Source organism: Anser cygnoides, chromosome 13 (genome assembly GCF_040182565.1).
Source record: "Anser cygnoides isolate HZ-2024a breed goose chromosome 13, Taihu_goose_T2T_genome, whole genome shotgun sequence".
Classification (NCBI taxonomy): Eukaryota; Metazoa; Chordata; class Aves; order Anseriformes; family Anatidae; genus Anser; species Anser cygnoides.
Window position 1 is genome coordinate 16148136 of NC_089885.1, and position 12666 is coordinate 16160801.

At 34.9% G+C, this 12666-nt stretch overlaps 1 protein-coding gene across 8 annotated transcripts in view; it reads right to left on the reverse strand.

Annotated features, from left to right (window-relative positions):
• DIAPH2 (diaphanous related formin 2) overlaps positions 1-12666 on the reverse strand; it is a 246342-nt gene that overhangs the window by 221962 nt on the left and 11714 nt on the right. For 5 of the 8 annotated variants that reach the window (XR_010834759.1, XR_010834760.1, XM_067005015.1 and 2 more), the window contains exons 2-4: positions 8530-8562; positions 5889-6065; positions 4361-4465 (exon numbers count right to left, since the gene is read on the reverse strand). Coding sequence is in view for 6 of the 8 variants with exons in the window: in XM_067005015.1 (XP_066861116.1) it covers positions 4361-4465; positions 5889-6065; positions 8530-8562 (315 nt within the window). In the remaining 2 variants the exon portion in view is untranslated. Of the gene's footprint in view, positions 1-4360; positions 4466-5888; positions 6066-6444; positions 6536-8529; positions 8563-12666 lie in introns of those variants that run through there. The other 3 variants (XM_067005019.1, XM_067005020.1, XM_067005017.1) reach the window with 3 other exon arrangements.

A 12666-nucleotide genomic window follows, 5' to 3' on the forward strand; every position in this document is an offset into this window, starting at 1 on the left:
TATTGTGTGAAAAAGATAATAATAATAATACATAAATAAACACAGCAAAGTACTTAGTAGGATGTAGCATCACACAATTTTTTTCACTTTAATCATTAGTAATAATTACACTCTTATTATTTGATCAAAATGTTTGAGTTACATTTTCTCAACAGGAAAACAGAAGTTCTACTGTAAGAGAAAGAATTTGAAATTTTTATGTTCCACTGCTGAATCATCAGTATTTCACACTTTTACAAACAGCTAAATATCTAGCCTGACATCCATCTCTGGAGAGATTAAGAGATATGCCATATTGTTAAAATTACCAGGTCAGACACTGTATATATGACACTGAGAAAACTAGAGAAAAAAAATAATGTCATACTGATTTTCTTGTTTTTACAAAAATTCATTTACCACAGTACTTTTTATCTATTTAGATGATGTCATCATTGAATTTAATTAGATTTTCATGATCAAAAACATAGCCTACCATTACAAATCTAACTCATACTTCAGAAAACCTCGTGCCGTTTTTTTTTTAACTGCTCAGTATGGATGCTTTTACATGGGTAATTAACCAGTGATTTACAGACTGGCATTTTCTCTTTTTCACCATGGTACAGCAGGTCTGCATATTCATGAACACGAAGTTGACTTCACACAGGATCAACACTTGGCAGAAAGGCAACACACCTCTGCCCTGTTCTACCAGTTTGTGTAAATGACCATGATCCTGTAAGAAACTATGGACTTCTGCCTAAACATTATAGGCCTTTTCTCGTCAGCTATTTGCCACAATCTGAAAGCAGCCCTTTTAACTGAATATCCACGTTTATCCAATCGATAGCCTGAGACGGTATGATTTTCTTCCAATATCTGAATTTGACGGTATCTGTTCAACATCTGCCTGCTTCATTTTCTACTTTTATCTTTTCCGTTACTCTTTTAGGAACTCTTTCAGAAGACAGTCCTCTCAAGTCTTTCACAATCACCTCTTCTCTCCTCTTACTGACGAAGCTTCCTCCAGAAGCACAAGATGCAACTGTCATCACCAGACAGGCAATCTTTCTTCCTAATTTACAACCTTCTCTCACCAATGTTCAAGTCATTCAATATGACATAAGATGTCACCAAGATCAGTTCTGAAAAAAGAATTCTGAGCCTTCACCATTTCCCAGGTACAATTTCCATGGTCAACAATGCTTCTCTACAAATGAGAGAAGAAATCAGAAGCCCAGATAATTACTTCACATCAAAGGATCCAGCTTATTCGCTTCCATCCTTCCTCTGTCCCCCCAAGGAAAAGGAAAGCTTTTTTTCATCCTTTAAAAATCAAGGATTCCTTCTCACTCAGAACTCTGAGGACGGCACAGTGTTTCAGAAAAGCATGGCCAACAAGCTGCAGATGGCACACAAGGCAAAGAATATGAAGCACCAATTTTTAAGTTGGTTAAGACAACATGAGCAAATGAGAGTGATACTTCAGATGAATGGAGAGATCTCAAAGGCTCTAACTAAAATGATCATGAGATGGAATTGGAAAAAAAGTCGCATCAATTGTCCAGTGTGCTTCATGAGCGATGAGCTCTAAGCAGAAGAAAAGGGCAAAGTATCTTCAGTACAGAAAAGAAGAGAGATGAACAGTTATCTGTGACCAAAGAAAGGGAAAAATTTTAAGTAACATCATTTTTTATGCAGTCAGCATTTCCATGGAAGACAAAGCTGAAGACGGCCCGAGGAAAACAAAGCTTGCCAAGTCAAGATGTGGTAAAAATTGGTTAGAGCTTGATTTCAACGAAGTCAAATAGTAGTTTAGCCAAACAGAAGATGCAATTAACAGTGAAAATGAAGTTTTGCTTTATTATAAGATCCCAATCAATATTTTACAATTGAGTTCTACTTCATACATTTTTAAGTCAATTAAGATGCTAGCTATTTTCAGGCTAAGAAGCTACAGACAGGTCATTCATGTCTCTGAACAACCTTAAATATTCCATTCAGATGGTGTGATTCAATTGCAAGGAGCACACAGAGTTAGATACAAGCCCTTTTTCTGTTAGAAAAAAATATTCTGCTTATCTATAGAACATCCATACTGGAGCTGATTTAAATTAAAAGCATATATTCATGCATTTTGGGATTTATTTTCTTTCCAATTGTTAGTGGCAAATGTACTCCCAGTTGCTGCAGCTCATATGGTGGGCAGTAATGCAGTCTGTTAAAATTTTTCAACGGTTAGACATGCCATGCTTTTCTTACTTTACTACTGTATTATGGTACTCAAGGAGTCTACATTTCAATACCTTTATATGCATGGGAGAGAACCATCTCCTAATTGGTTTTGGGAAAGAAATGCAAGTACTCGCATTGAGAAAATTTCTACTGCTTCAATAAAAATATTTTTGCTTATAAAAAAAATTAAGATTTAACATTGATTATCTAGTAAAAACAAAACATTAGAATACAATCCATAATTCTCAAGACAGTCTAGGCAAAGCATATTAACTGAAAATTTCATGATATTTACTGCATAAGCTTGAATAATTTTCTATTAACCTGTATATTTAGCTAAACAATGCTTAACACACTTGATTACTTAAACAAAATTTGCAGTCTTTCACTCTGTCCTTTAAGGTAAATACGTGCAAGAACATCACTCCTCTTAGAAGGGTAATCACCATTTGCACATTGTAATAGAAACTTTTCCTCATTTAACTTTTTAATATTTAATGCAAAGCATTTAGGTTTACTAATTGCATGTGATTCTAGTTTTTTTTTTCCTGAAGTTTAACTACAGCAAGCTGATTTTAAAAGTTAGAAGAAAAAAAAAAGCTTACTGTGTCATTTGCAGTCTATTCTTACAGATTCACTAGGTAGACACCAAAAATAATCTTATTCTCCGCTCCATTTAATTAAGACGCAAGTTACTATTTAATATAATGTTATCAGTATCTTGCAATCAGGCTCCGCCATGTAGAGCTGCTACTGCTGTTGCCATAAGGTGTTTGAACAATTATTCAGCACACAGGCTTCGTGTCTAGTAGGCCACTGTTTGCAATAAAAGGTTAAGTGTGAAAAAAGGATGAGATTCATCCTAATTTCGAAATAAAACCATATACATTATCTAATTTTATTGAAGAACCACACTGATATCAAATCTGGTAACTTGAAGAATACTACTGCCCCTTAAATATGAAAAGCTAACCCCTTCCACCACTTGTCCCCAATGCGGATAAGCAGTTCTGACAATATTGCAATTAACTCAGTTCCTTAGAATTCAGTACTATAGTAGTTCTTTGAAGTTCTATATGCAGCAAACAACATATACAGCAACAATATATACAGCAAACAATGGCACAAATCAGGATACAAACTATTTCTAGTGAAATTACATCCATTTGCATTTGTGTTTTGTGCAATACTCATGTAGCCTTGTGATGTATTCTCTTATTACATAAAAGAACTGTATAGTTCTTTTTGCATATTGCCATAGTCAATTTTCTAACACAGAAAAAGCATTACTGTTTTATTTTATAACTACTTAGTACTAATATTCCTACTACTGAAGAAAATAAATTGTAGCTCATCAGCACTTGAGATGATGTTGCCACACCCTAACAGCTGTTCAAGCATATACTAGTTCTCTTACACTTATTTCTATTACCCCAAAATAAACATTTTCAAAAATTCTCCACGGAGAATCCATCAACTAAGGGTTAATCAGTCACCTTTCAGTACAGACAATAGCCAACACAAATAAAAGGTCTGAAAAGTACTTTTCTACTTGAAAACAGTTTCAAATGGTACTTTAAGACCATCTCTTCACTACAGGAAAGTGAAAAGACCATGGTACCTTAAGACCATCTTTTCACTACCTTCATAGTGTATAAAATGATTAACAGAATATTTAACACAATCTTCAAGCCAGCTACATATTCAAATTAAGCTAAAATATTGACTTTATTTCTAAGTAATTTCAATATTGTGGCTGTCTAACACTGCAAATTGCACATCCAGTATGTATGCCGTTACTTAAATCATGAAGTCATGCTGTCCTTTCCAAGTACTTTTGGTTCAAAAAAAATCATACAAATTGCATAAAAATACTTTCTAGTTCTATTATCCATTACTCTACATCAGTGAATTTGAAATTTATTGTGGTTTACAATGAAGCAGCACCTTTTCACATTGCCCAGCAACTCAAATGCAAACACTTCATACCCAGCTGCAGGAGTTTCAAAGTACACTAGTACGCAGATATTTTTTCCCCTCCTACCAATCTTAGACGGTAAATCGGAAGTTTCATCTTCATATGCATAACCCTCACAAAGCTAAGCTTATTAGTTTCACTTGTTTGGGAGAGGCAACTACTTACAGATTTGGCAGTTGCAGAAATGTACTGGACAACCATCTCACGTTTTGTGGTCAAGTCTTTATCTCTTAAAGGAGCTTTACGGTCTTCATTTAAATTCATGTCTTCCTGTAAAGAAAGAAACCATCGGGATTTTATTTAATATTTTTGAATTTCCTATTTTTATACTCTTTTTCTTGTACAAAATGCTCATTTTTAAGCAGAAGTGAGTTTTTCCAGCATATCTGCTTTAGTCAGTTTAATTCTGATCTGATTTTCTAATCTAATTCGGTCCCTTAAAGTGCCTGTTATTTTCAAGAGTTTGTCAAAAATATGATTACATTGAAAGCAATTGCCGTTAATAAAATTTTGCTCAAAAAATAAAAACAGACGACAATACTCATTACATAAGTATTAACTCTCATCACATTCCCGTGCCTTTTTTTTTTTTAATAAAACCACAAATTTTATTACAACTAACAATGTTCCTGCAACATTGCTTCTACCCAGAAGGCTCAGATTACATGTACTATTAGCTTGCCACTGGGGTAGATGTATGTTCCAACTGATGTATTTAAAACAACCTTGAAAATCCAAATACCCTACTAGATATGTAATATGTGTAAATGCCTGCTTCAACTTAATAATTAAATAAAAAATGCAGCCGTTACTAGCCATGACTGTCTTGCCATTAAAAATCAAGGTTACATCAGATTAGCAGCTAAGACCATTCAACGCTACTGCAAGAACTTAAAGTCAATAGGTTTTTCAGAGAACCACTAGTCTCTGGAAGACTGGTCTATTGTCTCCTTCAATTAACATTACTTGAAAAAGTCAAAAAGGAATCCTTTAATGTAATAAGCAAATCAAGCAAATGATCGTCTTTCAAACAAAAATGAGAGTCTTTCAAACGAGCTTCATTACGAAGAGAACTGTGCAATGGAATGGGACAGTTCTTAGGCCATGCTGGCTGTGTGGAAATTTATGACAATTTTCAAGAATGATACAGAAAACAGTACCTAAAGCAATCTCAAAAGGTTGCCCTTCCTGATGCTTTGTGTACCAACACCAATGTGCATGACAGAATTAGTACACATCTATTTCTAAAGTTTGTTTCTATACTACTAATAGAAAGCATGCTTGTGAGTGGAATCACAAACCTTGACAAGTTCATCTAAGAAAAAATGATCAGGATTATATAAAATTCAGCTTTGAATAATTATATAATTGAGAATTAATGGAAATTATTATTTTCCAAAGGTATTTACTTAAGTTTATTAAAAACAATTCCTCAACAGCAGTGTCTAACTACCACAACTAAGGCATACAGAGATTATCTTAATGAAATAATCCCCAGTTTCTCCCACTTTTTTTTCTCCTTTTTCCCTTTATTTTCTCTGAAGAAGTAGTCTAAGAAACCTGTACAGAAAGGATCCCATCACTCAGAGTTATTCAGCTGTTTAAATACCAGAACTTCCAAAACAACATTTTAAACTTACTACTACATTAATAACATGAAAATCTCATAAAACAATTTGGCATGTCATCTTACCATCATTTTTTCAAAGAGATCCATAACTTCTTTTTCTGATAAGTTCATGCAACGTTCATCAACAAGTGCCTGGGAAAGTGGGATTTCACTTATAGTTGGTTGAGCATCGATAGGATGCTGAATAAGAGGTTTCTCTTTTTTCACTGCTGATTTTCTGAAGCTTGTTATTCTGTCACGCTGTAAAGATATCCATTTAAAAATAAGCAGAGACAAACAGAAACATATGAAAACAGAGACATTAACTCAATTACATGATAGTAATACACGCATATTTTTAGTTCATCTCAGCAGCGGAGATAAAATTCACACTACTTTAAGTAATAATTCTCTTACATTCAGAGATTAGTTTTCACAGAAAAAAAAAAAACATTTCAGGTAGATTCACAACAGGTTACATGCAAATGCAGTATGACTTCCTAACAGTTTCAAAAGTATACCATCTACATTAAATTCTTAGCATTTCAAAATCTCGAGTTGATCTTCTGTCATTACTCCCTAATTATTCTCATAGTGAGTAAACATGGTACCACAAAGGTCATGTCCAACGTTCCTTCACCTGAAGAGCTATAAGCCTTTGGAGGACAACTGAAAAAGCCAGCGTTGGGAAGGAGCCACTCAAGTTCATCAGGCTTATAAAAAAAATCCTGCTGAAGTAAAATAAAGTTCATAGAGGAATTAATGCTCCTAGTTCACAACTCCTTGAAGTGCTTTTCAGCACAGACTCCTGAAATTAGCATGTAATTTTAAAAAGCCAGGTAAAAGATCACTCACATAAAAGCAGCCATCCATAGTTAAATACACATAAAGGACATTAGTGAAAGCATACCATATAGTTTGCCACGACATTTCACTGGTTAACACTGACTTGGTTTATGCCTTATACCCCCCCACACACACTTTTTTTTTTTAAGCATGCTTATTCCGTTAATTTGTTAATATTGGAAACAACCAACAAGCACACCTTCCTCATAAGGCCATTTGTTATCGTATTATTTAATATCTAACTCTATCCTAAATAGAGTTAGATACAGACTTAGAAATTTTTTACTTCAGTAAAACCATCTTTATAGATAGGTGTATATATATATACACACACGTATGAACATACATATGAATGGAATGTTATATGTATAGAAATTTTGTAAATTAACTGTTTGCATCAACAAATACTAGTATATTTGTTTTAGGCAAGGAACAGCCTTATTAAGATGTGCTTTCATTTACCAGCAGCTTACGTAGGGTTACCAGTATCATTCATAGCGTTTATTGCACTATCTATCAAGACATATAAAACAAAATTTATGTTGTCTATAATTAACATATGCGAGGTGTGAAAAATCCAAAGGACTATTTCATTTGTAGGAAACAGATTAATTTTAAATTAGTCCAATCTGGAAGGGAGAAATTTGATTAATTGCTTTTGAAGACAGGCAAGAGCAGTTGTTCATTTATTTATCCTGTTTCATTTTGTTGTGGTAGTAGTGTTTTTTTTGTTTGTTTGTTTCAGGGTTTTGTTTTTGTTTGTAGGTTTTGTTTTGAGATCCTATTTGAGACTGTTGTACTTTTGAACCTGAAGTATCCCCAGATAAGCTGCATGTCCTTTGAACTTTTGGGAAGTTATTTTTTTGTGTTTGTGGTTTTGAGAGGAGTGGGTTTAGATTCTTTCCCCCCCCCTCCTTAGAAGTCTTACATTTGTGGACAGAAACACATTACCTAAAAGGATATTGTCAAATTTTTAAAAAATGCAACCATTTTACACTAATCACATTTTTCCCTGACAAGAATAGTTACGCTTCTTTGAAATTAAAATTAGGACATATCCTACTGAAAAGGCTACAATATGTAACATAATGCTGGCAAAACAACACCCAAAATTAACCAATATACATCAAATGCAGTTTTACTCCTCACTTACATTAAAGTGCCCTTTCAGCAGTTATGAAGAAGTAATTCACGATCAATTTCACTGTACTGTGATCCATTTGAAATACACATCATTAACAATAAATTTGTTTAATCAGATTGTGATGTAAGATTGCTTTAAAGACATAAATGAATTTTACGTATGATTACTAGGCACAATTTCTTCGCTTCAGGTATGTAAGTGATGACTAAATAGCCAGCATGGCTTAACTATCATACATAGAAAATAGAATTTGATAGTTTTACTGCAATCTATTTTGAAATTATGAAATAATATCAAGTATATGCAAGTATTCAAAATTATCTCCTTGGTGCTATTGAATACAAAGTTCCTCAACATACAGTGTACTATTATTAGCCAAAATAGTTCCACTTGAATCATGTAGTTACTAACTTCAAAGAAACACTGCAGACCCTTTACTGTTAAAAAGAAGGCCAAAAGAAATAACACCAGTTACTTCCAGAAAGTTTAAACACATCTACAGTATTACCAAAGCATTTAGAATATGGTTAACGATAACAATTTGGAGAAGCATCTTTAACAACTTTTCTTCAATTGAAGTTATAAGTGAAGGTCCTTAAGTATAGTAACTGATTTTTCTAAAACCCAACACTTAATATCCTTATAAGAACATGTTATATTGTCCACAACATTTGGAATAAAATAGCATGCAGTGTGTAGTTATCGTTGCAAATTAAGATATTCCGAAGACCTTACCACATCATCTGCCAAAGTTTTTATTTGGATATTCTATTAAAAAAAGACACACACACAAATCAAAGAAACAAGACAAAATTACCTACTGTTTTAGAGTAAAGTCTATATTCCATCTATCCTAACATTTAAAAAGCACCCAAAATTTCAGGAAGTGTTCTAACACAAGCACAACTACATGAGTATGGAACCTGATGTATGCTATCAAAAAAAACAGGCTTATATCCCCTTTCACCCTGTCTTTCAACCAGTTAACTCACAAAACTGCAGCATGTATAACTAACACCTCTACTATTCCGCAATAAATAAATAAATAAATAAATAAATGCAATCTCTCTTTAAACAGCTTTCCAAGACAAACTTTGAATAAGCTGAATCAGCAAATAGCTATGACAATCTCAGTTTTGACAGCTGTCGAGATTTGAGCTGAGAATTTACTGTACCCTAGCTTTTTGATCCTTATATCATTTTAGCACTGTCTCATCTCCTAAATTCACCTCAATACTCTCAATAGTGAGTACCATAAATTGATTGAAGAAGTAATGTTAAAACCAGTCACTATTATCTATGCCTCCCTATTCTCACTTTTTCACTAACAGTAGTAAAAACCTGCTGACACAGATCACAAGTATCTTTATCAGCCAAGAAAGCAATCTTTATTGCACTACCATTATCAACAATCACATCAAGGAAGAGTAGGTTAATAAGCATTACCTAGGAGGAAAAAAAAAAAGAAAAACAATTGCTGTATCTGAAAAAGTGCAGTAACGGGTCAGTGACACAGCCCTACAAGTCACTGCTTCTAACCAGCAATCCTTGGGCAGAAGGACTCTTTGCTCCTTGGTTATGCTCTCACCAGCCAAGACGTTCAAGGTGCTCAAATTAGTTCAATATTAGTGGAAATGAACTTGTAACCGTTCAACATATACCATATAATATTTTATTTCCCCTGGTGGAAGATGTTAATACACAATACTGGTTTTAATTCCACTTTCTGTCTCAGCTACAGTTGCCATTATTATATTTCTGAAGACAAAGAAATGTGCAAGAATATAGAAATACTGGAAGACGGGTCAAGGCATGAAGGAGAGACAATAGGTTCACACTTCAAAACCTGAATGGAAATGAACTTTTTACTCAGGCAGATAATGACAGGACAAGGGGGGGAATGATATTAAACTAAAAGAGGGGAGAGTTAGACTAGACGTTAGGAGGAAATTCTTCACTCAGAGGGTGGTGAAACACTGGCACAGGCTGCTCAGAGAAGCTGTGGATGCCCCATCCCTGGAGATGCTCAAGGCCAGGCTGGATGAGGCCCTGGGCAACCTGGTCTGGTGGGAGGTGTCCCTGCCCTTGGCTGCTGGAAAGAGACAGTAAGAAACAACAACAACAGAGAACTTGACACTGTAAGCACTGTTCAGCGAAAGCTAAAACACCAGTATGTTAACACTGTTTTGATCACAGATCTAGAACACAACACCACAAGGAGTGCTACAAAAAAAAATAAAAAATTAACTCCATCCCAGCCAGACTCAGCAGAGACAACGAGAATAAAATGTCTTTCTAGTCCAGATATTTACACCAATCCTTCTCCTTCATAACTGCAACATCTCAAACCTCTTCCTTCCACCCTACAGTTCTCCTCTAGTTTCACTGTGTGGATTTAGCATGGAGTTAAAAGAAGAATTAATACTCTAAACTTGAAATCAAAACTAAGATTTCTTTATTCCAACAGACTTTCTTAATGAAGATTGTTCATCAACAAGTCCAAGAGAAGTAAAATTCAACCATGATTTCAATCCAGAGACATCTATGTAAGCAAGAAGTTCTAGAACTCAGAATGCTTTAGCAATCACTTGTACTAGGAACATTCCCCCTGCTCTCCCTTTATTTAAGTACTGTCAATCTCTCCCAGAACCTCCAGCAGGATAATCTACTCCATCTCTACATTTATATTGCATTTGTCACTCAAAATCGTCTGGACAAAATACTGAATACTAAAGCAAGATACCACACAACTTCTTTTTTTTTTTCCCCAGACATCAAGCCTACTTCTCAGAACTCCTTACGGTGCACAAACTATGCTGCTGCCAGTAGATACTCAAGATAAGCAACACATTTAACAGGTAGAAGTGAAACCGCAAGTAGCTGGAGGCAGAAGTAAGGTAGTTATATGCCTGTAGATTCTCACTGACACACAGTTTTGACAGTCTCTTACACTAAGAAGCAAATCACACTGTCTTGTAACTATTGCTTTCAGACTGATTTAAGAACCTAAATGAAAAGTAGTTTACCTCCCTAGAAGAAAGCTTGAGATATCACAGTGTTTGCAGTCAGTCCTCTAGCATTAATCTTTCAGCCCCCTATAAGATGGCCAGAGCATTACAAGACGAAAAGAGATCAATCCTTTCCTAGCTTGTTAAAGACACAAACTTCCTGATTTTAACAGTATCTCAAAGGCAAAAGGTTTTGCAAGAACCTTTATGATTAAACATTTGCAAATAAAAGATATTAATGTTGATACATAAAACCACAAAATTTAAGAGGTCAGCATAGGAGTTGGACTTGACGATCCTTATGGGTCCCTTCCAACTGGGGATATTCTATGATTCTATGATATCACCTCTTTTCCTCCCTGCTTGTTAATATTAGCACAAACTATGGAACTTCACCAATTCCTGTATCAAAGCACAAATTCCTACTGATTTACCTAAGTCTTTTCAGTGAAGGTGGAATTAAGTGACAGAGCTTTTTTCAAATAGAATGCCTTTCCATTCCACCAATAATTAAAAATATTTACTCCACCCAGTTTTAGTGTATTGCTGTTAGTATCCCACTACAGACAAATCATAATAAGGCACTCCAAAAAAGAACAGCATATACTAATACAATTGCACCACTCAATTCTTTTATCTTAAAAGGTCAGTTTCAACCTTGCTCATGTCCTAATAGGGACTGCAAAGAAATTTTTACAACAGCTCACTACATCTATTGGTATAAAGATCACCATTTGCTCATCAAAGCTCAGTTCAGACTACTGAAGTAATAATATCAACATTTAAAGAATAAAATGATTTGAGATGATTAGCTTTTAATGTTAAAATCACAGCAAGTATATATTTTTCATCTTTTTCTAATTTCTTTATTAGCAAAGCATTCCAGATCACGTGGGAGCTGGCCACAAATTCTAAGTTGCGAAGATAACTCATAAACACTGTATTATATTTAAACAGTAGTTATCTGTGTTCAGAGCTGTTACACTCAAGATTCTCACTTTCACCACAAAAATAAAATTAAAAGCAACTCACAGTTTACCACATATATATATTGAAACAGTGATCGATCAGCTGGGTAGCTTCTAAACCTACAAGCAGTTTTTACTCTACTGCTTGCCACTCACCAAAATCACAGCGTGCTGTAATACCCTCTTCTGACCACAGGCTACAATTTCAGGTGAAGCAAACTGAAACTTGACCTTCTTAGTTTAAAAAAATCAGAAAGTCAAGAGAAGATGACTTTTTTTTTTTTTGAAATTACATGGACTTCAATCCCTGAAAGAGACATTGGAAAACTTGGCTCAATGAAAAGTGTTTTTTAACTTATGGCCATCCTCTCAGCCTGGTTGCAGGAAGCTCTCTGGCATTCCCTGATTACTGTACTTTCTTCCCACATTCAAGAGGAGACTGATCATTTAGAATTAAGCAATACTAGGAAAATAAGATACACAGCTCCGCGTCAAAGCCAGAAGGTCACCCAGGGTGGTTATTATTAACAGCAGAGGGCACCAAGCCTTTAATGATAGAGCTAGAACATTGAACACATCAGCACTGCTCCCAGATAGGAGGGAAGAGAGACACAGGCTAGAGGCACATTAATAGCGTACAGCGGCCCTCACAAATGCCATTTGCTGATCCTCAAGGGATGAAGGAAAGGCGCACCTTCACACTCCATCCCTGTGCAAGGGGAATACACAGATCCTAGGAAGCTTTCTGGTCTGACTTCAACAGCAGGTTGAGAGAAACTGAAATGGTTTCCTTATTTTTGTCTGATTTGACAGAACACTATTAACACTCCAAAAGCAAATGGACTAATCAAGAAACAGCATTTTTCCAGATGACATAAAAAAGCCTTTGCCAAAAA